This window comes from Drosophila willistoni, assembly GCF_018902025.1.
Source record: "Drosophila willistoni isolate 14030-0811.24 chromosome 2L unlocalized genomic scaffold, UCI_dwil_1.1 Seg168, whole genome shotgun sequence".
Lineage (NCBI taxonomy): Eukaryota > Metazoa > Arthropoda > Insecta > Diptera > Drosophilidae > Drosophila > Drosophila willistoni.
Genome location: NW_025814047.1, coordinates 8,859,001 through 8,886,075, shown reverse-complemented (window position 1 = coordinate 8,886,075; position 27,075 = coordinate 8,859,001). Strand labels below are relative to the sequence as shown.

At 39.0% G+C, this 27,075-nt stretch overlaps 9 protein-coding genes across 9 annotated transcripts; 1 reads left to right on the top strand and 8 right to left on the bottom strand.

Annotated features, from left to right (window-relative positions):
* Positions 1–1,723: 1,723 nt before the first annotated feature.
* LOC6652240 (vigilin) lies at positions 1,724–9,340 on the bottom strand. The gene is made up of 7 exons (XM_002074709.4): positions 9,280–9,340; positions 8,484–8,559; positions 6,636–6,718; positions 6,309–6,574; positions 4,368–6,221; positions 2,923–4,308; positions 1,724–2,861 (listed from the first exon to the last, which is right to left on the bottom strand). Exons 3-7 carry the CDS (start codon positions 6,664–6,666, stop codon positions 2,448–2,450), a joined length of 3,951 nt encoding a protein of 1,316 aa, XP_002074745.1. The 5' UTR covers positions 6,667–6,718; positions 8,484–8,559; positions 9,280–9,340; the 3' UTR covers positions 1,724–2,447.
* Positions 9,341–10,168: 828 nt separating this feature from the next.
* LOC6652241 (protein immune deficiency) lies at positions 10,169–11,635 on the top strand. Its single transcript, XM_002074710.4, has 2 exons — positions 10,169–11,007; positions 11,073–11,635. Exons 1-2 carry the CDS (start codon positions 10,306–10,308, stop codon positions 11,232–11,234), a joined length of 864 nt encoding a protein of 287 aa, XP_002074746.1. The 5' UTR covers positions 10,169–10,305; the 3' UTR covers positions 11,235–11,635.
* Positions 11,634–12,360, bottom strand: LOC6652242 (glutathione S-transferase 1). The gene has a single exon (XM_002074711.4). It carries the CDS (start codon positions 12,322–12,324, stop codon positions 11,659–11,661), a length of 666 nt encoding a protein of 221 aa, XP_002074747.1. The 5' UTR covers positions 12,325–12,360; the 3' UTR covers positions 11,634–11,658.
* A 509-nt stretch (positions 12,361–12,869) lies between these two features.
* LOC6652292 (glutathione S-transferase 1) lies at positions 12,870–13,623 on the bottom strand. The gene has a single exon (XM_002074712.3). The coding sequence runs from the start codon at positions 13,606–13,608 to the stop codon at positions 12,940–12,942; it is 669 nt and encodes a 222-aa protein (XP_002074748.1). The 5' UTR covers positions 13,609–13,623; the 3' UTR covers positions 12,870–12,939.
* Positions 13,624–16,544: 2,921 nt separating this feature from the next.
* Positions 16,545–17,291, bottom strand: LOC6652293 (glutathione S-transferase 1). Its single transcript, XM_002074713.4, has one exon. It carries the CDS (start codon positions 17,268–17,270, stop codon positions 16,608–16,610), a length of 663 nt encoding a protein of 220 aa, XP_002074749.1. The 5' UTR covers positions 17,271–17,291; the 3' UTR covers positions 16,545–16,607.
* A 3,183-nt stretch (positions 17,292–20,474) lies between these two features.
* Positions 20,475–21,206, bottom strand: LOC6652294 (glutathione S-transferase 1). Its single transcript, XM_002074714.4, has one exon. It carries the CDS (start codon positions 21,198–21,200, stop codon positions 20,538–20,540), a length of 663 nt encoding a protein of 220 aa, XP_002074750.1. The 5' UTR covers positions 21,201–21,206; the 3' UTR covers positions 20,475–20,537.
* Positions 21,207–21,365: 159 nt separating this feature from the next.
* Positions 21,366–22,253, bottom strand: LOC6652295 (glutathione S-transferase 1). Its single transcript, XM_002074715.4, has 2 exons — positions 21,510–22,253; positions 21,366–21,424 (listed from the first exon to the last, which is right to left on the bottom strand). Exon 1 carries the CDS (start codon positions 22,241–22,243, stop codon positions 21,557–21,559), a length of 687 nt encoding a protein of 228 aa, XP_002074751.2. The 5' UTR covers positions 22,244–22,253; the 3' UTR covers positions 21,366–21,424; positions 21,510–21,556.
* Positions 22,254–22,383: 130 nt separating this feature from the next.
* Positions 22,384–23,172, bottom strand: LOC6652296 (glutathione S-transferase 1). Its single transcript, XM_002074716.4, has one exon. It carries the CDS (start codon positions 23,121–23,123, stop codon positions 22,464–22,466), a length of 660 nt encoding a protein of 219 aa, XP_002074752.1. The 5' UTR covers positions 23,124–23,172; the 3' UTR covers positions 22,384–22,463.
* Positions 23,173–25,188: 2,016 nt separating this feature from the next.
* Positions 25,189–25,992, bottom strand: LOC6652297 (glutathione S-transferase 1). Its single transcript, XM_002074717.4, has one exon. It carries the CDS (start codon positions 25,945–25,947, stop codon positions 25,288–25,290), a length of 660 nt encoding a protein of 219 aa, XP_002074753.1. The 5' UTR covers positions 25,948–25,992; the 3' UTR covers positions 25,189–25,287.
* Between the last annotated feature and the right edge of the window lie 1,083 nt (positions 25,993–27,075).

The window sequence follows — 27,075 nt, the reverse complement described above, 5'->3', positions numbered from 1 at the left end:
GGTAAGTGTTAACTTAAATTGTTTTCATTTTTAAACCACTTCCCATGTAGTACAGGATATACACAAGTCGACTTATCTCTTAATTATTTTTTATATTTATGGACTTTGTGATTAGCCAGTCAACGGTTTAAGCTTTCTTTGTTCTACAACACATTTGTAAGCATTTTTATGGTCCTGTGGATAAATACGTGCTAGTATAAAAGCGAAGCAAATTTTAGTTCTTTTTATAATCAACGATTAACAGGCAACATGAAATTCGTAGTAAGTGATCAGAAAATTCAGCGAACTTAATGTTCAAAATCATTTGTCGGCTTAGATCCTCCTAATTGCACTCTTTGTCCTGGTCGTGGTGGCTGCCCCGCCGCCTTTAACGGAAAACGCTTCCAGCATTGGTATGAAGAACAACTTAGGAAGTCCAGAATCTGGAGACCTTGACCATTATCAATGCGGTTATGATAATGAAGAAGGGAAGAGCAGTGACAACGATGACTTACCAATTGTTGACATTATCTAAAATAATATAACTTAAATTTCAAAATAATTAAGATACTACAGAACCAGAAAGAACTAAATAACTGTGTTTGATTGAAAATGCATTTCCACTTCAAATTTAAAATTTTCTTTTCTTTTTTTTTTTGTATTTCAAAAGAAAATATCCATATTTGTTAATAGATTGTTTTGAATAATTAAAAAACAGTACATCGTGAGTGAAAATATTTCGTTTTCGTCTTTTTCTCGTACATTTGATTTTGTTTTTTTGTTTTGGTTTCTTCATTCGCTTCATTAATATAGGAAAATATATACATTTTTATATTATATTTTTCTTGTTGTTGTCGTATTTTCTACACTCTTAAGTTAGTTACTAATGCAGTGGCTGTTGTTGTTACTGTACTTGCTTTTGTTGTAAATATGCATGTATATTTTGAAAAATTTACAATATCAGGTCTGTTTTACTTGGTGTTAAATGTTGTCGATCTTCGTTTGCTTTCTAATCTTCAATGCCGCCAAATAAATAAGAAAAGAAAAAACTAAAAAGAAAGCAAGCTCAAAAATAAAATATTTAAAACAAAATTAAATATATATATGATTTGTTTACGTTTTTTATTGGCTTTTTATGTTGTTTTTGATGTTGTATGTGGTTTTTTATTTGTTTTTTTTTTTAAATTTTTTTTTTGAATAGCAATAATAAAAAATTGAAATTGTTATTTTTCATTGTTTTAGTGTTTCAACTTTAAAAAAAATGCTGGGTATGTTATAATAAAGAGGGGGAAATAAAAGACATAGATAAAAAAATTTATTTCCTCCCCATTTTTCGTTACATACCCCCGCGAGTATAATAAATTTTTAAGTTTGGGAAAAAATAAGTGTATAAGTCGAAAACAATTTAATATAAATCAAGAAAAATTGCACAAAATGTAAAAATGTTTTTCTATTCATTTTGAAATGTGTGTGTGTGTGTGTGTGTGTGTGTATGGGGGTATGGGGGTATGTGTGTGGGTGTGTAGGGGGAATAAAGCTGGTCATTCATTACTCGATGATTTGATGATGGGCAGGAGCAGGCGTGCGGAAAAGAAAGAAAATCCTTTCCACAAATAATTAATCAGCATACAAACAATTCAATTCATTTTTTTTTCTCTAGGCAAAAGCACAATAGAATCAATATTAATGCACTTTTGTCTTCAATAAGGATAATTAACTAATCTTGGGTTAAGAAGACGATAGATTTCTTATATCGGTGTATAATCATAATCATAAAAAAAAGAAAGCAGCGAGAGTAAATAATTAACATTGTATGCTTATAATAAGTATTTCTTGTGTTTGCTTTTTTCTTTCTTCCTTTTTTTTCGTTCGTTTCCTTTATCATTTCATTCTCTGATTTCTTTAAATATCATTCATCTATCCGTATTTCAATATTCATTTAACAAAATATTTCTTGAACTTTCTGCTTAACTAATTAGAATATTACTTTATCTTTTGTTGTTGCATATATGCGTGTGTGTGTGTGTGTGTCTTGAAATGAAACAAACAAATTGGCATTGAAGAGAACAGATAACAAAAGAGAGAAAGAGAGTTGGGAAAGAGGCGATTGCGGGTTCGGATGTAGAGACGATTAGGACCAGGAACCAGAAACCGGAACCGAAAGTGTTCGTATAAATGCAATTTCATGTCTTGTGTGTCTGCATGTGTGTGTGTGTGTGTGTGTGTATCAAATTATACAAAAATAGTTTATCGTTAGTTGTTTGTCAATATTTTTCCTGTTGTGTTACTTGGTTTTTTTGTTTTTTTTTTTTGCTCAAAAAAAAAGCTCCTAGGAGAGAGGACAACCTATACCATATATAGATATATATATATATATATATAGATAGATATAATTGTATATATCATTTGACACTAGAGACGTCCGCACGCCTGCCGCCGCCCCGTTCCCACTTCTTTTTCCCATTGGCTTAGTTCTTGGGACCCCATACAGAGGTAATGGGCGTAGCAGCCACTGGAGCACCTCCGGCAGCAAAATGAGGAAAATCCTCCTGCGATTGAGTGTTTGGAGCAGTTAGATTCTTAGCTTGCTGCTTCTGCTTCTCCCATGGGGCGTCCTTAATGATGAAACCGTTCTCAGTGGGCCCACCAGCACCACCACTACCAGCACTGTTGTTGCTAGCCCCACCGCTGGCGGAAAGGAAGGCGCCAACAGTCTGCGGCTGGGGCGATGGTGGCAAGTTCTCAAGGTAGTCCCGCTCATAGTCTTCGGCCATGCTGAGCAGCACTTCCTTGGCATTCTCTACATCCTCCTCTTTGCCAATTATGGTGACGGCATTCGGATTATTTTGAGCTTCATCGGAGGACGGGAACTTTATGTCCACCTGAAAAATTGAGAACTCGTTAATGAAATTGATTAATTGGTCACTCATTTTGGCTACGAACCTTGTGATCTTCAATGATCTTGCGAATGGTGCGTCCGCGTTGACCAATGATATGCGAATGGATGCGCGTATCGATTTCAATAACCTCACGGTGCAGGGTCTGCAACTCGCCAACGATCTCCAAGATGGCGTCACGGGCTTTTTCCGCATTGGCTTGATAGCCGGTAATGGAAATAATCCGCTGATTGGGATCATCGCGTTTGGGTAGCGAAATATTGACATCGTGGTCGGCACGCAGCTTATTAATGACGGCTCCATGACGTCCAATGAGCTTTGAATGATACTCCGTATCGACATCGATTTGGAGGACAAATGAGCGCAACTCCCGATCAGCCCTATCGGCCTCATAATCCTCGATCATCTTCTCCAAGGCTTCCTTTGCCTCGGCCACATGGGCGGGAGTGCCAGATACCTTGATAATATCGGACTTGAGTTCGCTGGGTGGTAGCTCAACATGGACATCGTACTTTGACATAAATTGACGCACGTTGGCTCCACGGGGCCCAATGATGGTACGATGCAGATCGAATGGTACCGACAACTCTTCCTCGATAGGTATGAGGTCGAGCAAGGCTTGCTTGGCGGCTAGACACTTCTCAATGCGTCCCGTAATGCGAATGACATCACATTGACGCACTGGCTCCACTGTCTGATCAGAGCCATCTTCCTGTCCTTGGCTAAGGCCATCACCCTCGCCATTCACTCCGGTTGTGCCATTGGTCAGACCCTCTACAGGATCGGTGGCATCACGATCGGGGAACTTGATTTGCACATCAAATTCAGACGTGACCTGTTGCACCTTGAATCCGCGGGCTCCCATAATGGTTCGATGTTGACGCTGGGGTATGATGACCTCAATGGTGGTCTGTGCCTCCAGATCTGCCACAGTCTCCTCAATACGCTGCTTGGCCGCTTCAATGCAATCCTTGGCCCCCTTAATGGTTACCTTGTCGGAGTTGCTGCCTGGCCGTGGGAAGGAAATCATCACTCCACCACACTCCTCCGAAATGCGATGCAAGATTTGACCGCGTTTGGCCACAAAGTGCTTGTGATGCCTTGGGTCAACGGAAACTTCGCCTTCGGTGACTTCGTCGCACTCCTTGATGATGGCCTCCAGCTGCTCCTTGGCCTTCTTGACACTCTCCTCCTTGCCAATGATTGTAATTACCTCTTTGTCAGTGTCCTCGTTCGAGGGGAAAATGATGCGTGCCCCGGTGGCATCGCGTATTTTCCGAATTGAGGCACCATTCTTGCCAATAAGGAATTTATGATGCTGTTGCTTGGCCCTCACCTCGGTGGTGAAGGAGGCCAACTGCCTCTCATTAGCTAGCTCCAGCAACTGAGCCTTGGCCTTGTCCACATCATCTTTCGGACCGCGAATAGTGACCTGAAATGCAAATGCAATTATTAGACAAAAAGCTATTTATAGGTATGTATGATGCATACCTTATCGCTCTTGGAATCGCTGTTGGGGAACTTAATGGAGACGCCTCCGCACTCTTCCATGATGGCCGAAATGAGTTTGCCTCCAGTGCCAATAATGGAATTGTAGTACTTGGGTGAAATCTGCACCTCCTCGTTGACAATATCGGAGAGTTCGTTCTGAATCTTTTGAATGCGATCCTTGGCCTCGAGGACATTCTCCTTTTTACCAGTGATGACAATTACCTCGTTGGTATCACCCTCGGCGGGAAGATCGATTTTCGTTTGGGTCTCATCGCGAATCTTTTTAATATTCGCTCCACCCTTGCCAATCACGAATTTGTGGAATTGCTTGAAAATTGGCACTTCGATGATATGAGATGACTCCTGGATCTCCTTGACCAGCTTGAGCAAATCCTTGTGACACTTGTCCACATCTTCCTTGGGACCACGCAGCTTTACAATATCAGTGTTCTCCTGGGGCGTCGGTATGGTGATGGTGACCTGTCTATACCGCTCCTTAACCTCACGAATCTTCTCGCCCTTGGCACCAATAATGGAGCGATGCAGGCGACGATCAATGATCACGTCCTTTGATTTTTCATTTTCCAGTTTGTCTATTTTTTCTTGTAATTCAAGTTGAGCCTGACGCACTCCCTCCTTGGGTCCCTCGATACGAATGTTGTTCTGGCCCTCGCGCTCCTCAATATTGATGTTGACCTTCAACTCGTCCTTGAGACGATTGACATTGGCACCAGCCTTACCAATAATGTGCTTGTAGTAGGAGGGATTCACAGTCATTACCTCAAAGGTGAAATTTTCCTCGTAGTTGCGAATGATCTCGGTCAGATAGGAGACGGCCTTGTCGACATTCTCTGGATCACCCTCCAACTTGATCAAATCCTCCAGGCAATTCACATTCACATTGGGGCAATTCTCCTCCAGTTGCTTCATATTGGCACCCTTGCGACCAATGACATACTTGTGGATCCAATGCGGAGCATCGATTTCCACCGACTTGACCGAGTTTGCCTTTTGGTAGACAACGGTGAGGGCATTGCCCAGGGCCACCTGCGGGCCGCGCAGCGTAATAGTCTCGGAGGTGGAATCATTAGGTGGCATCTCAACACTCACGCCCGTAAGCTGAAGAATCTCGGCAATCGTCGAACCCTTGGGCCCGATTACATAGCGATGTTGTGGCTTGGCCACTTCAACGCTAACCGTGGCGCACTTTTTCTCCATTTCCTTATAGATGGCTTCCACCTTGGCCTTGGCGGCCGCGACAGCGTCTTTCTCGCCGGAAATGATGATTTCGTCCTTCTGCACCTGCTGAGGTGGGACATTAATCTTGGCCCCCGTCTCCTCCTGCAGCTTGTTCAGATTCTCATTGTAGGGGCCCACAATAAAGGGATGATAGATTTTTGGCACTGAAAAGCGATCCGATGATTTCTTGTATTGCTCCGCGGATAGTTGACGGATTTCCTGCTCCGCTTTCTCGATGCCCTCCTTGGTGCCGGCGATCGTGATAAATTCACTCTCGTCGTTTTGGCTGGGGATGTTGATGCGGGTCGAAGTTGAACGCTCCAAGTCCCGCAATCGCTGACCACCCTTGCCGAGAATAACGCGATAATGCTCGCGCGGTATGGTCAATTGGCGGCTAGCCTGAGTCGAGAAGCTCATCAGAATCTTACGGCGTGCATCCAACAATTCGCTATGTTTGCCCTTAATGAGGAAAGTCAACGATTGATTCTTATTGCTGACAATCTCAATCTGGGCGCCCGTCTCCTTGGTGATTTGTTGACAAATCCGCTTCGATTCGCCTTCCCCAAATTTGTCCGATTCCGTGGACTTGCGTTCCTCACCGGACAGAGTCAGAATCTATAGGCATAGAATCAACAATCATTAAGTAATGGTGTCAATAATTTAAAGGGTGGGGATGGGGATTAGGTATTCTTTCGCACTCACCTGGGAATTCTGAGAGCTCTGTACGCGAGCTATGCTGGGACCAGACGAGCTTGAGAGCGTCGCTGCCGATGATGTATTCGTCGGCAAGGCCGGGAACAGATCATCGTAGCTGAAAGCGGGAGTTGCATTGCCTCCGCTTGTGCTAGTGGGAGTTGCCACCAAAGTGGGTGATGATGGTTGTTGTTGCTGCTGTTGCTGCTCGTTGTTATTAGACACCTGCTCTTGGCCATTGTTAAGGGCGCTTTGCTGTTGCTCAATGTTGATTGCTAAAAGAAATTTCCAATTTCGAATTAGTTAAAGATTAAATAAAGTTCATTTTATGTTTACCGTTAGATTCCTCCATCACTGCTGCTTGCATTACTCAAAAAAAAGAGAAGAGTCCTTTTTCGTTCCAAGTCGTTACAGTACCACTGAAAAAAAGGAAATATTTATACCTTTTAATGAATTATCATTAAAAACCTATCCAAAAATGTAGATAAATATAAATAAATGAATATCAATGCATTTTTATCTTACACTTCGAGATCTTTATACAACTGCCCAGGCTTATAAATTCAATAACAACTTTAACTTTATTTACTTGCCTAAGGAGAGAGATCTTTGAGAGAAATTTGTTTCCATGTGGCTTCTCTGGACTATATTTGTGTTTGTATATATATATACAAAGGTGAATATAAAAGAAAATTTAGGGCAAGACCTTCGTTGGTTTTTCGTAGGCTTAAATGAAAACGCACTCTAAAAAGAATTTAATTTCGCTGTTCAAAAACTAGTTTTCTCCTATTCCGTATCTCTGTTTGTGTTCCCCTTTGTACTCTCTCTCTCTCTTTCTGCCCCCCTCTCTACGTCTCTTTATCTACTACTTGTTTTTACTTCACATAAATTTCTTCTATGTACTTTTTTTTTTGGTGTTGATAAGCTTTCGACCCGCATGTCGTCGGCTAGCAGCCCTCCATTGATAAGGCTAAAAACATTGAGTGCCTGCCCGCTAAAAGAGAGGAGAGGGTCGCGACGACAAGTCTTGATAAACCAAATCTATTTTAGCATTCGCTTTAGTTCTTAACTTCTCTATGCGAAATGGCCACGTAATAGCAAAGAAGGCAACTGATAAGTGGGAATAGTGTGTGGTCAGTTGGCGAAGAAGGGAAGAGAAGAGAAGGGACCGGGATGTGCCACGCAGGCAAATACTCCCTGATGATCGTTCAGATATCTAACAGAGATCGAGATCATCATTATCATCATCTTCGGCTGTATGCATACTTGTTGAAAAAGCTGTTTTCTAAATCAGTTCCTCGAACAAGTTTTTTGTAGCCTACATTTTCCCCCTTCTTTAAAGCAACAACAACAAAGCTATGCCTCTGGCCCCCTCCAACTCTCCATCCATTCAACACACTCTCACACACACACACATACGTTCACACATTCAGTATATGAAAAATGTGTCAAATGAAGAAACCAGGCAAACTAGCAGCAGCAAACCAGAGAGCGGGAGAGCAAGAGCCAAAAAGAGAGCGCACACACGCTGAAGTTGTGGGTTGGTGGGGATATTTGGGGAGTGCGGAGAGCCACATAAAAACCGGATGATAGCCGGCTACTACAATAAAAACGATCGACAAGTGAATGCGTGTTTGTGTGAGTGTGTGTATCATGCTCTTTGTATTGGGCACCTTTCTGTGAGCACCAGGTAAAAATTGAAAACATGCGACGCTTGCAGCGGCGCTGACGTCGACAAATGTGAAGACAAAGCCAAAAGTTCAGCTTAAACCGAAAACTGAAGAAAACGAAGAAGCAAGAATTTGTATACATATATTGGAAATTTCTTGTACCTGATGTATACAGTGAAAATTCGCTCAACGTACACCCATCTCCGGCGTGGACAATTCTCTGCGACCATCATTTGCGGAATAAATTCAACCGGAGAAAAAAATTGGGAGGCTATCAATGTCCGCATGAGAGAGTTTTGAATGTATATTTAAAGAGCTAAACGTAAAGAATAGGACAACAGAAAGAGTTGCAAAAACTCTTGACGTATTCACTTTTAGGCATTAAACCGTTAACTTCTTGGGCTCCATACACACCCACATACATGCAATATACATAGTTATGCATACATACAAGCACACAAGTAAAGCTATGCAAATAGGTAAACTAGAAAAAATGAAGAAAAATTCCACTTACTGTACTGTAAAATCCAAAAAATCCGGCCTATTTAAGTCCTTTGACAAAATCCAGTTTGACCAACTTGGCGTGTCTTCTGCGAAAGAAATAATTTATTTAATATTTTGATATTGCCTCCGTCTGCTGCTGCATCCCGTCTCAACAGTCTGTTGCATATATGTAATTGGGGGCGTGGTGGGGGTGATTAGAATTATGCGGGCCACTTATTGGACAATTGTTGTTGGATATGCACAAACAACACACACAGAAAAACTGGAGCAACACAATGCGGCACGGCGTGGGCGTGCGTACTTGCATCTGTGTTGGTGTTTGTGTCAATGTGTGCTTCTGTGTGCGGAAACGAGCCGCCGTTTGCCGTATGGTTGTGCAAAAAAAAAAAAAAAGCAGGTGAAAGGTTGCTGCTACTTTAGAGCTTCCACCCAAAAGCAACAATGACCACGCGTGGAATTCCAAAAAAAAAAATAAAAGAAATTAATATTCGCACGTACGAATTGATATTCGTTGATAAAATATTTTTTTATAAGCTGGGCAAGTTCTTTCGACTCTGCGTAAATTTGAAAAACATATTTCATTCGGAAAAATGCAGCTCCCACTTTAGAAAAGGCACAGCTGCGGGCCACAGACCTCCACGTTGCCATGTCACTTATCATATGAGGGGGAGAAAGACAAGGGAAAAAGGGGCTGCAAAGCGGCCTAAATTTGGACCCTTTCACCGCCTGCATTTAGTAACTGTGATTATATGCACTTTTCTGTGTTAACTTATGCAATTATCTTTAGCACTTATAAAAGAGGACACCTTAGTTGGGAATTTGACGATTAATTTATGCCTAAGACTTTCTATTGAGAGAATGCAGCAAGCAAACACACACACACACACGTACGTACGAATCCAAGTGAACGTGGCAAAAGAAGAAGAAGAAAATTAGGGCTGCAAAACCATCGATGGCACTCTCGATGAACTTTGACTCTCGCGATTGATATGCTATTCATCGATAGAAATATCCGCGATTTAAAAAACCAATCGAATGCGTTTCACGCGACCATTTGGGAATGAAATGCATTTACGATATATATTACGGACCAACAAAACTTTATTGGATTTATTAACAAAATACGTTCTACACAAAACGCGAATTAATGCGAAAGAAAGAGACAATTTTTAAGGGAGTCTTAAATGAAGCAGGCAGATGCACCTCATATATAAGTGAAAATGTATGCGAAGATATATCGAAATATCTCGTTAAAAAAATTAAAGTTTACATTGAACACAGTTCAACACTTGAATTGAACAAATGTAGAAATTTGGTTTATTAAATTGTTGTTTTTTTTTTTGAGCTTGCAGCTTTGAGCTTTGTACTAAAAATTAACTTAATTATTAATTAACTGTTCGGTAATTTGGAATACCCTTTCTTATTACTACTATCACTTTTTTAGCATCTCTTTTATCACAAGAATTTCATTTAAAGTTCATTAACGGAACTGGTTTAACAAAATTTAGTAGCTTCAGCTCTTGCACTCTAAGAATTACCAGTGCAAGCCTAGATCAACTCGGCTGATCAAAAATATTTTTTAAAAATTATTATATTTTGCCCATGGTGCAAGTCGTTGCGATATGTTGTTTTCACGCCACATCGATAATAAGTGGTATATCGATGCTATCGATAGTGACATCGATAGATTTGCAGTTCTAGAGGCCACCCCTACACAAAGAGAGAATTTTTGGAATCGCACAATAAAATTCCCCAAGAGCTGGTTTCTATCAACCTGTGGCATTTCCGGATTCTAAATTTTCAGAGGAAGCTGTGAAACATACCATCCCATCATGCCAAAGCTGAAGAACCTGCTGCCCGGAGTCTTTGGCAATGGCAATAAGGTTCCCACTACAGAGTCAGTTGACCCGAATCGGGCAACGGCAACAGAAGGGCACCTGGAGACTGACGCCTTACCTGTATTGGATGAAGAACAGGACAATATTAATAGTGGAGCTCTTTCACTACCCTCGCAGACGCCTACAGCGTCAGCAGATTTAACGGAGTCAGTTTTACGGGAACTGTCGGATCCCAATTACAATTCCATGGACGTGGTGCAATCAACCAACATTCCAGGTAGCGCCCTGGTAAATGGCAATGTCAATGCCGACATCAACACCAACAATACAATGAATGTGCACAACGCCCAGCAACAGGTGGTCATGAACTTCTCGAATGCCAGCAATTTGCATTTTGGCTCCGTTTACAATGTCAATCAAAATTTAAGTGCATGCAGTTCTCGAAAGAGCAGCGTTAGTACCACTGAAGAGACATATTCGATGGATGGCAAGCGTCCACAGCAGAGCACAGCCCGTAAGACGGTTAGCATTGTAACGATGATGCAATCCCAAGAGGAGGTGAATAGGCATATAATCGAAGCAGTATCTAAACACTTGGGCGAAGGCTGGAAGCAGGTGATGCGGGATCTTGGACATTCCGAGGGTCAAATCGAGCAAGCAATCATTGATCACCAAATGCATGGCAATATCAAGGAGGTAAATCATTAAGTTATTTTAATAATTTTGTCCAATTCTCAAAAGATTATTATGTACGTAAACAGGTGATTTACCAGCTGCTTTTGCAATGGGTACGCAGTGCTGAAAATGGCGAGGCCACGTTGGGACGTCTAACCACATTACTGTGGGAATCACAGCATCGTGAATGCGTTCATCGCATGAAACTCGTTTGGAAGGCATTGGAGAAACGCAAGAAAAACAGCTGAAACTTAGTTGTACTTCTTAACACTCCTTATCATGCTGTGCACTACTTTTTTTTTAAGTGAAAACCGAATAGTAGGCACCCAAAGAATTTAGCAAAGCTCGCTCCATTTCGATATTTCTCTGTCTGCCCAAATATAAAAATCTTGTTAAATTACTTTTAATAGATGTAAAGTATCTAGTTTGTCGGATTATGTATAGGTTTGGCAGATTCTTTGGGTAGTTTATTTGTGCAGCAAAAATAGGACAAAAACTGTGGTGTACAGTGTTAGGACTATCATTTTTGTGCAATAATCATTTGACAAACTTTCGAATAACTTAATCTAAAAGTTTGTCCTTAGTATAGATAAGAATACAGTTAATGTGATATTTAAGTCAAAAATAAATGTTTGTACTTTTAAATGTATTTTTCAAATAACCTTTATTAAATCACACAATCTTTGTAATCTTGTCAGTGAACATGTCAATCAACATTTGTGCCCCATTGCCATTAAGTGAATGATAATCGGGCATCTCGGACATACGCCTCAACCAGCTGCTAAGTTTGGGATAGCGTTGCTCCTCAATTGCTGCCAATCCCACGAGACTGGACACTGAAGAAACCAGACTGTAGTCAGCCAGAGTCAAGGTCGGGCCGCACATGTAAGTTTGTGTACCCAAAAAACTCTCCAGAAAGTCATAGGCCTCAAATATGGCATCTATTTTGGAGCGCGAAACTTCCGTCACATTTTGATAAAACAAAGGCAGAGCAATGTTTCGAATACAGCCCTGGAATACCACACCGGACTCAAAGTGCAAACGTTGATCAACCACAGCTCGTTTAAAGTAATCCTTGGGATAAAGCGTGTCATCTTTGGCATATTTGCGCACCAGATAGGCACAAATAGCATGCGACTCCCATATATATTTGCCATCATCCTCCAGCATGGGCACCGTGTGCTGAGGATTCTTTAGCATATATTCCTTTGTTCTGTTCTCTCCTGCCAGAAGATTAACCAGCTTGTACTCGTACTGAAGTCCCAGGGCATTAAGAGTCAGTTTACAAAATCGGACTGGTGGACTTGGCTCCACCCCGTATAGAACTAGTTTTCCCATATTCCGATCGTGTGTTTCCACTTGAACTGTTGCCTTACAACTAAACTGAACTAAACTAGAGAATCCAGACTGCTTAATTGCGCATAAAAGCTTTGCAAATCATTCCAAATGATTAAAAAAGATTTCCATACCCTGTAAAAGTTTGTATTCAAGCTAAGCTCGATAGCCTTATCTTGGAAATAGATGTTTCAATCTTTTAGAGGTAATTTTAGACAAGTTCATTTTAATTAGAATTCGCACAGTAAGAATATACACCATTCGGTGATGACGGATAGCTCGTATTACCTTTTTGTTTTGTTTTATTTCAGTAATTTGAAAGCTCTTGTCCAGAATTTGTTTTGGTTGCGTAATCCCTCCTAGCTCTAGCTGTTTACTCTTTACACACAGGTAAATGAGTAGTTATCTGATCAATGCTATTTGCACTTACCTATCTATAACAATATAATTACACACATTGGAAATTTTTGTTTACCTGTCATACAAAAGGTATGGTTGCTAATCGCTGAGATAGGGCTCTGATTCTGAAAAAGTATAGTACACAAGGATTTTAATCATTTCGTCTAACGAGCGACTGGAAATAGTTTATTAACAAATTGTGAAATTCAATACGATTATTCATTTAGCAACCGTAAATGGTTTTCCTTTAATCATAGAGACAAAGAATGCGGCGCCTTTTCCATTTGCCTCCTCATAGTAAGGTAGTTTTTCCAGTTTCTTGATCCAACTGCTTAGCTTTGTATATTTGGCCTGATCGATATCTAAATAGGCCACCAGCGACGTGATCGATGAAACCAGACTAAAGTCCGCAATAGTCAGACTATTGCCAGCAATATAGTCATGATTCTGAAGAAACTTTTCCACAAAGTCATACGCCTCCACAATGGCATCGATTTGGGTTTGAGCGATCACAGTTTGGTTTAGGAATAGAACCAACTTGGTGATACTTCTCAGTGCTGCGGCAAATACCACGCCAGACTCAAAATGCAAACGCTGATCAACTACGGCTCGTTTAAGCGGATCCTTGGGATACAACTCATCACTGGAGGCATATTTGGTGACCAAATAAGCCATGATTGCATGTGAATCCCAGATGAAATTGCCGCCATCCTCCAGGGTAGGAACCGTATGCTGGGGATTCTTCTCCAAAAAAGCCGGAGATAACTGTTCCCGTCCTAATATATTCACCTGAACATACTTATACGGCAAATTGAGAGCCGCTAGAGTCAGTTTAACGGCACGAACAGGTGGGCTACCGTCCACGCCATAAAGTGTTAGCTCGACCATTGTGAAATATGTACTAGGCCTAAAAGAAAGTAACACAAACTATTTATATCGTCAAAAAATTAAGAGTACAAAAAAATTCGAAACTTTTTCTGGGCTTCTCTCTAAAATTCTATTCTCTAGTGGAAAGAGAAAGAGAGAGAGCTAACCAAAAGTTTAACTGCTCAAGGCAAACTAATGAACTAGGCAAGAAGAGAGTAGAGCGAGTGTAGTGGAGATCGGTATATCGATTTTTGGGGGAGGGGAAAGTCGTTTGGTAGCTTTTTTTGTTAATTTTAATCATAAAAAATACAAATGTTAATTTATTGTACCTATGCAAAAAGAGTATTTTAATTTTGTTCAGAAGTGTGCAATGCATAGAAGGGAGTCACTTCGACCATATGAAAAATATATATTCTTGATCAACGCGAACTCCTCCTAGGCCGTTGAAGGCTTGTATATACTGCACAGGTTGTACATATATGTATATCGGGTTCAGCCGGATCGGATCACAATATCACAAACAGTGACTTTTCTCAATATTATCGTTAGTATCGACGCAGTTTTCATAAAAATTTGTATTTCTCAATGTAAAATAGCTATTAATGACTGCACTACTTTTATTCAAGATCGGGTAACTATATTATAAGTATAACTCTCATTGGAAGAATCGTGCGAAAACCGTAGGTTTATCAATAACTTTGTTACCTTTTACGCGATTGTAATAAAAATTAATATATCATTTAATATACATACCAATTGATGACTAAGTTGCAAGGGTATACAAACTCCGGCGCGGCCGAAGTTAGCCCCGTCACTCGGGTTTTTTTTTTTATTAATGCAAAGGGATATATTAGGATATTCTTTTATTAAACATGTGTATTTATATTTTTAATTTCCAGCAACTAAACTAAACAAAGCTATCTGTTTTAAATAAATAATTAAATCAAAACGTCCTTAGTTTGCACAACGGGACGAGCTCATGCCATCTGTCTCGGCCAAGAAAAAAAGAAAAGTATATCAGTAACTCTTATTAACACCAACTTACCGATCTGCAGAATGATTAACATAAATTACTAATGATTAGTTCTAGAAACAGTTGTGGTTAAAATAAGTTCTTTATTTAACTAAAGTTGAAATAGTTAGTTTTAGTTCAATTTCTCAGGCTAAGGCAAAAAAAAGCAGAGGGCCACGGCTAATTTCGACCTCGCCGAAGTTTGTATACCCTTGCAAGTTTAGTGTATTAATCTCTTCTTACCTATAGCCGTCAAAGTGAAAAACGTTTTAACTAAAAACAAACTTACCATTGGAAATAACGAAATTATTGATCGAAATCACTTTTTACCACTGTTTGTTCATATATGTATATGATATAGTAACCTGATCTTGATCAAATTTGGCACAGTCAATAACAGATGTATAAAACTGGCAAATATTTAATTTTATAGCAATCACGTCAAAAGTAACGAAGTTATTCATAAAAGTCACTGTATTTGTCCGATCGCTCCTATGGAAGCTATATGATATAGTTTGCAAGGACCGATCTTTAACAAATTTGGCACAATTGTTAATAGGAATACAAAACTGACAAATAGCAATTTTCATGACATTAGCTATGAAAATAATAAACTTATTGAGAAAAGTCACTGTTCGTGACTTTGTTTGGGAGCTATGTGATATAGTGATCCGATTCGGCTGAATCCGAGATTTACAACCCCTGCTGTATATACAAGCCTACATAAAGCTCTGTAGCTCCAACGGTCTAGGAGGAGTTTGCGTTGATCCAGACGGACGGACAAACGGACGGACGGACGGACATGGCTATTTGAACTCGTCTCGATCGTCTTGATCGTCGTGCTGATCAAAACTATATCTGTATGTACTTTATATGGTCGGAGATGCTTCCTTCTAAGCGTTGCACACTTCTGACCAAAGTTAATATACTCTTTTTGCAAGGGTATAAAAAGGTGTGGATGACATAATAATGTATTCCTAAAGGATTCGCTTTTGATTAGCAAATAAAACCGCATTTCCAACCAACTGTCAAGCTGATATCTGTCCATTATTCTTTGGAATAAAAGTAAATGATACACTTAATCCACAATCCTACAGTCATCAATTCTTAGGGAATCAGAGGTCCCTTGTAACTTTCCTTTTTACACTTATCTGTATGGTAAGCAATTATACTCTACCATCGGTTTTGTAAGCATTGATGAAAACCCCCGTCAAAAGGGCAAAACGTATAATGACGGAAATCCCCCTACTTCCCCCTTCGACAATATTGTAAGTTTGTAATAAGTATTACAGAGTAAGTCCCTACGCCACTGTCAGTTTTGTAAGCATTGAAAATCTCCTGCTTTTACGGAAGTTTTGCAAGGACTGATGAAATATAAATTTTATTTTTTCCCAATAGTAATGTATGAACTTACAATACGCTGACTAACAATAACTAGCAATTGTCTGTGAAATCGGCCACGCCCTACAAAAGTAAGCACACGTTGTAATCCAGAAATGTGTGGGACTGGAATCGATAGTGTATACAAAGTAAGTTTTAGAGTTCAACAAGGTTCCGGTAAAGAAACCCGATGAAGGTTAATAACACAAGTCAGTACATAGAGTTAATTATAGTAATTCTTGATTAGCTATTACAGTTTTCCATCTTAAAAAACCAACGAAGTTGTCACCGAATCACCTCGCGCCTATTTCTTCTAAACTCTTTTATTTCTTTCCCTGAAAGAAAAAAAACTTACTTTCCAAAAGACTATTATGTCCAATACTAAAACTTATTGAGCTTCATTCAGAAATTTTCGAAATGCCAAACCTCATATCTAACAATAAGTACTATAAGTACGTACGTGCACTCATCAATCCATACTTCATTCAATTACCACGATTGGAAAATCTCAAATTGGTTTTGTTAGGCTACAAAATAGAAAGATAAAGATAAGATAATAGAAAGATTGTTGAACCGACTGAAACGAATCTTATTCTGAATTTATTAGATAAGATGTTGTGAAATTCGCCTATGAGGCCAATGTGAATTTGGTTGCTCTGATCGAATCGATGTAGATTTTGGCGCCTTTTCCATTTGCTTCCTCGTAGTATGGCAATTGCTGCAGTTTCTTCATCCAAGTGCTCAGCTTAGCATATTTGCTCTGATCGATATCTACATAGACCACCAAAGAGGATATTGATGAAATCAGACTGAAGTCCGCTATGGTAAGACTTTTGCCGGCTATATATTCATGATCTTGAAGAAACTTTTCGACAAAGTCATAGGCTTCCACAATGGCATCAAACCGCTCTTGGGGCACGGCAATCGAAGCTCGCACCAATTTGGTGATACTTCTCAGTGCTGCGGCAAATACCACGCCAGACTCAAAATGCAAACGCTGATCAACTACGGCTCGTTTAAGCGGATCCTTGGGATACAAGTCATCACTGGAGGCATATTTGGTGACCAAATAGGCAAGAATTGCATGTGAATCCCAGATGAAATTACCGCCATCCTCCAGGGTAGGAACCGTATGCTGGGGATTCTTCTCCAAAAAAGCCGGAGATAACTGTTCCCGTCCTAATATATTCACCTGAACATACTTATACGGCAAATTGAGAGCCGCTAGAGTCAGTTTAACGGCACGAACAGGTGGGCTACCGTCCACGCCATAAAGTGTTAGCTCGACCATTGTGAAATATGTACTAGGCCTAAAAGAAAGTAACACAAACTATTTATATCGTCAAAAAATTAAGAGTACAAAAAAATTCGAAACTTTTTCTGGGCTTCTCTCTAAAATTCTATTCTCTAGTGGAAAGAGAAAGAGAGAGAGCTAACCAAAAGTTTAACTGCTCAAGGCAAACTAATGAACTAGGCAAGAAGAGAGTAGAGCGAGTGTAGTGGAGATCGGTATATCGATTTTTGGGGGAGGGGAAAGTCGTTTGGTAGCTTTTTTTGTTAATTTTAATCATAAAAAATACAAATGTTAATTTATTGTACCTATGCAAAAAGAGTATTTTAATTTTGTTCAGAAGTGTGCAATGCATAGAAGGGAGTCACTTCGACCATATGAAAAATATATATTCTTGATCAACGCGAACTCCTCCTAGGCCGTTGAAGGCTTGTATATACTGCACAGGTTGTACATATATGTATATCGGGTTCAGCCGGATCGGATCACAATATCACAAACAGTGACTTTTCTCAATATTATCGTTAGTATCGACGCAGTTTTCATAAAAATTTGTATTTCTCAATGTAAAATAGCTATTAATGACTGCACTACTTTTATTCAAGATCGGGTAACTATATTATATAACTCCCATTGGAAGAATCGGTCGAAAATCGTAGGTTTATCAATAACTTTGTTACCTTTTACGCGATTGTAATAAAAATTAATATATAATTTAATATACATACCAATTGATGACTAAGTTGCAAGGGTATACAAACTCCGGCGCGGCCGAAGTTAGCCCCGTCACTCGGGTTTTGTTTTTTATTAATGCAAAGTAGTGTTGGGTAAACATTGCTCAATTTGGTGAACATGTTCACTTGTTCTTTTTTTCGAAGTGAGTCGACTCGCTCACTTTGCTCAGTTGCTCATTCACATTGCTCACTCACATTGCTCAGTTGCTCACTGTTCATGAACAGCTCAAAGCTAGTGAGTGTTGAAAAACAGCTGAGCAAAAGAGCATGTGAGCAAAAGGAGCAAGTTAACAATAGTGAGCAAGTGAGCAAAAAAGAACAAGTGAGCAATAAAGAACAAGTGAGCAAAAAAGAGCAAGTGAGTGATAAAGAACAATTCGAGAGGAACATGTTCAGTTGCTCAGTTTAGTGAACAACTCTTTTTTGTTCACTCACTCATGAGCAACCCAACACTAATGCAAAGGGATATATTGGGATATTCTTTTATTAAACATGTGTATTTATATTCTTAGTTTGCACAACGGGACGAGCTCATGCCATCTGTATCGGCCAAGAAAAAAGATATCAGTAACTCTAGTTTGTAGGCACCTACTTATATTACCACCAAAAATTCCCATCTACAGAATGATTAACATAAATTGCTAATAATTAGTTCTGGAAACAGCGCTGCTTGAAATAAGTTCTTTATTTAACTAAAGTTGAAATAGTTAGTTTAAGTTCAATTTCTCAGACCTAGGGGAAAAAAACAGAGGGCCGGGGCAAAATTCGACCGCGAAGTTTGTATACTAAAAAGCCCTATGTTTGCGAAAGAACGTCCTACAAACTTACCATAGGAAATAACGAAATTGTTGATTAAAATCATTCTTTACTACTGATTGTACCAATGGGAGCTATATGATGTAGTAACCTGCTCTTGATCAAATTTGGCACAGTCAATAACAGATGTAAAAAACTGGCAAATATTTAATTTTAAAGCAATCGCGTCAAAAGTAACGAAGTTATTCATAAATGTCACTGTTTTTGTACGATCGTTCGTTCCTATGGAAGCTATATAATATAGTCGGCCGATCTTGATCAAATTTTGGCACAATTGTTAATAGGAATACAAAACTGACAAATACCAATTTTTATGACATTAGCTATGAAAATAAACTTATTGAGAAAAGTCACTGTTCGTGACATTGTATGGGATCTATGTGATATAGTGATCCGATTCGTCTGAATCCGAGATATACAACCCCTGCAGTATATACAAGCCTACATACAAAATTTCAGCTCCAACGATCTAGGAAACTCCTCCTAGACGTTGATCCAGACGGACATGGCTATTTGAACTCGTCTCGATCGTCTTGATCGTCGTGCTGATCAAAAATATATATATATATGTATGTACTTTATATGGTCGGAGATGCTTCCTTCTAAGGGTTGCACACTTCTGACTAAAGTTAATATACTCTTTTTGCAAGGGAATAAAAAGGTGTGGATGACATAATAATGTATTCCTAAAGGATTCGCTTTTGATTAGCAAATATAACCGCATTTCCAACCAACTGTCAAGCTGATATCTGTCTATTATTCTTTGATTTAAAACTAAATGATACGATTAATCCACAATCCTACAGTCATCAATTCTTAGGGCATCAGAGGTCCCTTGTAACTTTCCTTTTTACACTTATCTGTATGGTAAGCAATTATACTCTACCATCGGTTTTGTAAGCATTGATGAAAACCCCCGTCAAAAGGGCAAAACGTATAATGACGGAAATCCCCCTACTTCCCCCTTCGACAATATTGTAAGTTTGTAATAAGTATTACAGAGTAAGTCCCTACGCCACTGTCAGTTTTGTAAGCATTGAAAATCTCCTGCTTTTACGGAAGTTTTGCAAGGACTGATGAAATATAAATTTTACTTTTTCCCAATAGTAATGTATGAACTTACAATACGCTGACTAACAATAACTAGCAATTGTCTGTGAAATCGGCCACGCCCTACAAAAGTAAGCAGACGTTGTAATCAAGAAATGTGTGGGACTGGAATCGATAGTGTATACAAAGTAAGTTTTAGAGTTCAACAAGGTTCCGGTGAAGAAACCCGATGAAGGTTAATAACACAAGTCTTTATGTAGAGTTAATCATAGTAATTCTTGATTAGCTATTACAGTTTTCCATCTTAAAAAACCAACGAAGTTGTCACCGAATCACCTCGCGCCTATTTCTTCTAAACTCTTTTATTTCTTTCCCTGAACGTTTTGAAACTTACTTTCCAAAAGACTATTATGTCTAATACTAAAACTTGTTGAGCTTCATCCAGAAATTTTCGAAATGCCAAACCTCATATCTAACAATAAGTACTATAAGTACGTACGTGCACTCATCAATCCATACTTCATTAAATTACCACATTTGGAAAACCTCAAATTGCTTTTGTTAGGCTACCGAATAGAAAGATAAAGATAAGATAATAGAAAGATTGTTGAACCGACTGAAACGAATCTTATTCTGAATTTATTAGATAAGATGTTGTGAAATTCGCCTATGAGGCCAATGTGAATTTGGTTGCTCTGATCGAATCGATGTAGATTTTGGCGCCTTTTCCATTTGCTTCCTCGTAGTATGGCAATTGCTGCAGTTTCTTCATCCAAGTGCTCAGCTTAGCATATTTGCTCTGATCGATATCTACATAGACCACCAAAGAGGATATTGATGAAATCAGACTGAAGTCCGCTATGGTAAGACTTTTGCCGGCTATATATTCATGATCTTGAAGAAACTTTTCGACAAAGTCATAGGCTTCCACAATGGCATCAAACCGCTCTTGGGGCACGGCAATCGAAGCTCGCACCAATTTGGTGATACTTCTCAGTGCTGCGGCAAATACCACGCCAGACTCAAAATGCAAACGCTGATCAACTACGGCTCGTTTAAGCGGATCCTTGGGATACAACTCATCACTGGAGGCATATTTGGTGACCAAATAGGCAATTATTGCATGTGAATCCCAGATGAAATTACCGCCATCCTCCAGGGTAGGAACCGTATGCTGGGGATTCTTCTCCAAAAAAGCCGCCGAAAACTGTTCGCGGGCCGCAACATTCACCTGAACATACTTGTACGGCAAATTGAGAGCGGCTAGAGTCAGTTTGACGGCACGGACAGGTGGACTGGCATCCACGCCGTAAAGTGTTAGCTCGACCATATTAAAGTACTGAATGATACTGAAAATTGGACAACGTTTTTATACTTACTTAGACATTAAAGAGAGCCCAACAAGAAATAGAACTCTCTGATCTCATTTTTGATTTTTTTCTCTTATTAAACACAACATTTTCCACTCTCTCGTCAAAGTATATATATGTACATATTTGTTTACGTCAATAAAAGCTTTTATTTATGCCATCATCATTAGAATGTGGGAATCAGCTGTGGTCAGTTAATGAGCAAAAACAATTTGTAAAAGTAATCAATATTTTAATTGAATATTTCTCTCCCTGATCCAAATTATTACCTTCTCCACCTTACATACATATGTAAATGCAGTTGGGCCTATTCCTTTTAGGACACGGTATAGTTCTTAGACTTAATCATGTTACCGAAATCCTCAAGGCCCTTGGCATTGGCCTTCTCATAGTAGGGTAGGTCTTTTAAAAGAGACAACCAATTATTCAATTTCGGATATTTCTCAGCATCGATGTCCACAAAGGTGGTCAATGTGGTAAGCATAGTGACCAAATGAAAGTCCGCTATGGTCAACTGGTCGCCAGCCACATAGCTGTGTTTTTCGACGAATGTGTCAACTGTCTGATAGACTCCTGAGATGGCATCGAATTTGCTTTGTGGTATTGTGGTTTCATTAAGGAAGACCAATGGGTAAACGATGTTCTTAATGGTGTTATACACAACACTGGCTTCGTAATACAATCTCTGATCCACTGCGGCACGCTCCTGCAGGTCCTTGGGGTAGAGCGAGTCATCTTTGCCATATTTGCTGACCAGATAGGAATTGATGGCATGGCTATCGTACACATAGAAGCCATCATCGTCCAGAGTGGGCACAGTGTGTTGGGGATTCATTTTCAGGAATTCGGGGCTCAAATGCTCCTTGGAGAATAGATTGACTATCTGATAATCAAAGGGAATGTCCAAAGCATTCAGCGTGAACAGGACGGACCGCACTGGGGCACTGGCATCGATGCCATACAGAGTTAATTTACCCATGTTGTTTTCTGATTCAAAGAACATTCACTGCGGGTTTGGCATGCATAACTTGTCTTTATATTCAGTTGGGCGAAAAGCTTGGACGAGCTTTCGTTTGGGCATTAGAAAAGCGTTCGCTTGACTGGTGGATTAGCCGCACCCCCGCCAATTAAACGACAATCATATAGATTCACTTTTTATTCATAATATCAATTGACTCCCCTTTTTTGTTTCTATAAATAATTGTGAGAAGGCTAACAGACATTCAGACAATGGTCAAGGCGCCCTTTAAATGACTTATGAACTGCTCGGCCCCCAAATCGTTCTCCTCCTTGTAATAAGGCAACTGCGAGAGGCGTTCCAGCCAGGCTGTTATTTTCGGGTATTTCACAGGATCCAACTCTAGGACGCCTGGCAACGAGGAGACAGTGGCCGCACAACAAAGATCAGCGATAGTTAGGGTGTCGCCCACCACATACAAATCGTTAGCCAGAAAATTCTCCAAATGTTTATAGCCCTGTTCCACATTGTCGACTTTCTCTTGTGGAACATTCGACACATTCCTTAGGAAAAAGGGGGCGCACACATTCTTCAAGGACATGAACAGTACAGTGGCTTCAAAATACAATCGTTGATTCACTAGAGCACGCTTGCCGAGATTCTTGGGATACAGCTCATCCGAGTTGGCATACTTGTCCACCAGATAGCACACAATGGCATGCGAGTCCGAGATGATGAGACCATTGTCATCCAAAAGTGGCACTGTATGCTGGGGATTCTTCTTCAGGAACTCCTCCGAATGATGTTCACCTTTCAGCAGATCCACATTCTTATATTGGTAGGGCAAATCTAGAGCCTTGAGCACCAGCTTACAGGCCCTAACAGGGGGACTGATGTCCGTGCCATATAGTATTATATTCGACATATTCTGAACTTATGTAAATTTAAGACCACACTGAACAAAAAATGAAATCAAGTCAATCTATTTATACTTGGCTGCACCAGTTTGTTCCATGTGTTCAGAATTCTAAGCGAGCTTTGCTATTTCGTGGGTGTGGAAGAGAGAACCCATTCCCATTCCCTCAAGTGAGGTTGGACCCAAGTGTTTCGAATTAAGAAGAAACACCCACAACATCTGGAAAAACAAGCTGTGCCTGTTCCCACGGATAACATATAATAATATGATGGCAAAAATAAATAAATGAATAGAATTTGAGAACAATGTTTGCCAGTAAATCGCTTTTATTCTGGGTAGTTGGTTATCTTTCAATAATTTTAAGTTCAAGCTCACTTTACTAGGTTCTCTCTTAAAAACTAAATTTTGCCACAAAAGCCGGTTCTAAGAGTAAATAAGAAAACATTGATAGCGTTATCGTACTCTTAGTTTGTTTGCTTGATCTGCAAATATGTACACACATACATATGTTCATATATATACATGGACATTGTACATAGTGTACAGTTAAAGATTAAAGAGAAGAACGGCCATATTTGACCGATAAGAAACAATCAATTGAGTAAACTCAATGGCAAGTCATTGTCTTCTATGTATAATCAAGTGAGTGGTTTTTATTTGTGCCGTTATCTGCTCTTTCGTCACAAATACTATTTAAAAAAAATTTGTTGGAATTTTTATACCCTGTACACTTGTGCACAGAGATAATACCTACAATAAAACACTAACAAATGACCAAGCAGAAAAATCAATTAAGTAGATTTTCGGGCAAGTCATTGCACCAGAGTTTGCTAGAACTTTTATACCCTGTATCTATGTCACATGGAAGAATAAAGCTTCTAATCTTGTTTACCAATCAATTCTTATTCTATGAAAACAACAGAATTTAATTTCACCATTTTTTGAAATCACGAAAAATCGACCAAACGATCCTTCCACTAACCCTACGCCCCTGTCGTTCTTTAATTTAATAACTAAAATCACTAACTCTACGCCCATGCCTATGAAATTGTCATGTACAGGGACGGATCCAGGGAAAATTCAGCAGCATGTGGACTTTTTTTATACGCCTAAGGAGTCCTCGCAGTGGTAGTGTAATTTGCGTACTAATACTGAATTTTGCAATCTCGGAAATCTTGAATCTTGATTGATTGAATCTCCCCAAAAATATTTTCTAAATCTAGATACGGTCATGTAATAGAGTTTAATTAGTTGGTTAAAACAAATCAATGCCAAAGCTAGTTTTAATATTTTCCAAAGCGTCATGACCTTGTTAAGATAATCAATCAACTGCCTGAGTTCAGTCTAATTAAAATAATGACACTGATCCTTCAGAACCTTAAAGTTAAAGGTTTCCTTTTAATTGCCCATTTGAAAAATTGGTCGTTTCCTAAGGAATTGAAGACAGGGCTGAGGGCAGGGCCGTGCGGTAGATTCAGCTTAGGGGGTTAAAACGGGCAATTACATAAAACAAAATTTAATAAATACAACTGACTTTAATTTTGACAGCCAAAATATGCCTCCTAATAGTAACACTAATGCGGATTTGATATTATTAATAATCATATAAACAAAATTTTAGAACATCAAGTCAGTTTTTTTATTTTCTATTTCTTGAAAACTTAAGAATTCGTTTAAATATTTTTACTCACCTTCCGACCTTTCGAGCTTAGATCTAAAAAGACATTATATCTATATTGACGTGGCGAACGATATTTTGAAAATTAAGACAATTTCAACAGGAAAAGGACAATTTATTTGTTCCATAGTAACCACCTAACTACTACGATGAATTGCGTCGAAATTGGGAATATATGTACATACATACAAGTATTGATGACTTATTTTCTTCACAGATACTTTTCCGATAACAAATGTTACAAAATTCATTCGAAAATCACCATCGATTGTTTATTTTGAATGTAAGCGGGCTTTAGAAACCCCGAAAAATCCCATCTCTAGTGCAGAGCTATAACTAAGGGCCTAGTCCATCCCAGTAGATTGTTTATGTAGACTTATATTGTCATGCTAAAAGTTTTGGAAAGCTTTTGAACAGCTCTTAAAATATTTTATTGATAAAATGCATTTACAGGCTACTTATTGTGCAATAAATTGGTGGAAATGGATTCAGTACTTAAGCAACTGTTAGGGCACCCTTTATGAAACCTATGAACGCCTTAGCCCCCAATCCGTTTTCCTCCTCGTAGTAGGGCAATTCCGAAATTCGTTTCAACCAGCCGTTTATTTTGGGATATTTCACGGGGTCCAACTCCAGAATGCCGACCACCGAGGAGACAGTGGCCGCACAGCATAGATCAGCGATAGTTAGGGTGTCGCCCACCACATACAAATCCTTGGCAAGAAAATTCTCCAAGTGTTTGCAGCCTTGTTCCAAGTTGTCAAATTTCTCTTGTGGGACCCTTGTAACATTTCTCAAGAAAAACGGAGCGCTAATGTTCTTCAAGGACATAAAGAGTACAGTGGCGTCAAAATACAAACGTTGGTTGACCAGAGCACGCTTAGCCAGATCCTTGGGATACAGTTCGTCCGATTTGGCATACTTGTCCACAAGATAGCTCACAATGGCATGCGAGTCCGAAATGATGAGACCATTGTCATCCAAAAGTGGCACTGTATGCTGGGGATTCTTCTTCAGGAACTCCTCTGAATGATGTTCGCCCTTTACAAGATCCACAATCCTGTACTCGTAGGGTAAATTGAGAGCCTTCAAAACTAATTTACAGGCCCTAACTGGAGGACTAATGTCCATGCCATAGAGAACTATTTTCGACATATTTACAATAAATGTAAGCAACAAACACTGCTGAATAAATAATTACACCCAATCTATTTATACTATTTTTAGTAAGCTTTGCAAGCTCGTAGATGTAGAAAAGAGAGAGTGAGGGAGAGAGAGCAAGCTTTTTTTCAGCGTGGATCTCTTGAGAATAATTAGGATAGAAGGCTTGTTGAAATTATTGCTAAAACTTTAACACAGAATTTTAGTTACATTAATAGCGTTAATAATGTTAATAGCATGTCTTGCTATGCTTTAGTCACAGCGACTAATTAATCTTATTTCATTATAATCTATAACACTGTGTGACAGTTTTTATACCCTTCCAAAAAGGGTATACTAATTTTGGTCACGAGAGTGCAACGCACAGAAGGAAGCATCTCCGACTATATAAACAATATATGTAACACTATGCAACTAATTGAAGGTTATTGAAATCAAACCGAACTGGACCTTTTTTCTGAAAGTACCTTGAATAGCAAAAACCCTATTTGGTTTTTTCAAAGTTAGCTCGTTTTTTTTATAAAGCGGGTTGAAATTTTTCATTTTGGTTGTATTTTTTAGTTATATATACATACATATATATATATATAAGTAGATTTCTTCTTCATGCATACGACCTAAGTTTTCCTCATTTATTGTAGAAATATTGTTAATGGTTAAATAAATTTATTTTATGAATGTTATAACAATTAAAGCTACAGTTCTAGAAAATAATAATATCATTTTGGAAGTATTTTTAATTTATAAATATTTTTTTGTGAGAATAATATCAAGATTAATTTAAAAAAATTTAGACATACTTCCAATAAGGAATAAGTTTGACTAAATTGCAAGACTCTCGTATGGTCTTTAACGCGAGGCATTCAAACGGAACATATAAATTATAAAAAAATTCTCCGTTCGGATTCTAATAGAATATTGTTCAAAGTATAATTGCGATAGCAATTGACTCCGGTAAGTAACGGCATATAATCAAGCACAGTTTATAAAACTTACAGTAAGCTTACTTACAGTCGTAAAAATCAGTATTAATAACAGGTGCCCGCAGTTTAAAGTCCCAAGTTTTAAGCAAAATGTGCAAGTGTCCAGCAAATATTAGTAACTTCTGCTACTGTTGTGGAC

Bases quoted from the DNA above. Each gene is read 5' to 3' on its own strand.
- LOC6652240 (XM_002074709.4), bottom strand. From the start codon at position 6,666: ATGCAAGCAGCAGTGATGGAGGAATCTAACG. The intron at 4,309-4,367 runs GTATGCATCATA...TTTGCATTTCAG, and splicing joins GCGATTCCAAGAGCGATAAG to GTCACTATTCGCGGTCCGAA. The intron at 2,862-2,922 runs GTTCGTAGCCAA...TCAATTTTTCAG, and splicing joins AGATCATTGAAGATCACAAG to GTGGACATAAAGTTCCCGTC.
- LOC6652241 (XM_002074710.4), top strand. From the start codon at position 10,306: ATGCCAAAGCTGAAGAACCTGCTGCCCGGAGTCTTTGGCAATGGCAAT. The intron at 11,008-11,072 runs GTAAATCATTAA...GTACGTAAACAG, and splicing joins TGCATGGCAATATCAAGGAG to GTGATTTACCAGCTGCTTTT.
- LOC6652297 (XM_002074717.4), bottom strand. From the start codon at position 25,947: ATGTCGAAAATAGTTCTCTATGGCATGGACATTAGTCCTCCAGTTAGG.
- LOC6652292 (XM_002074712.3), bottom strand. From the start codon at position 13,608: ATGGTCGAGCTAACACTTTATGGCGTGGACGGTAGCCCACCTGTTCGT.
- LOC6652296 (XM_002074716.4), bottom strand. From the start codon at position 23,123: ATGTCGAATATAATACTATATGGCACGGACATCAGTCCCCCTGTTAGG.
- LOC6652242 (XM_002074711.4), bottom strand. From the start codon at position 12,324: ATGGGAAAACTAGTTCTATACGGGGTGGAGCCAAGTCCACCAGTCCGA.
- LOC6652294 (XM_002074714.4), bottom strand. From the start codon at position 21,200: ATGGTCGAGCTAACACTTTACGGCGTGGATGCCAGTCCACCTGTCCGT.
- LOC6652293 (XM_002074713.4), bottom strand. From the start codon at position 17,270: ATGGTCGAGCTAACACTTTATGGCGTGGACGGTAGCCCACCTGTTCGT.
- LOC6652295 (XM_002074715.4), bottom strand. From the start codon at position 22,243: ATGTTCTTTGAATCAGAAAACAACATGGGTAAATTAACTCTGTATGGC.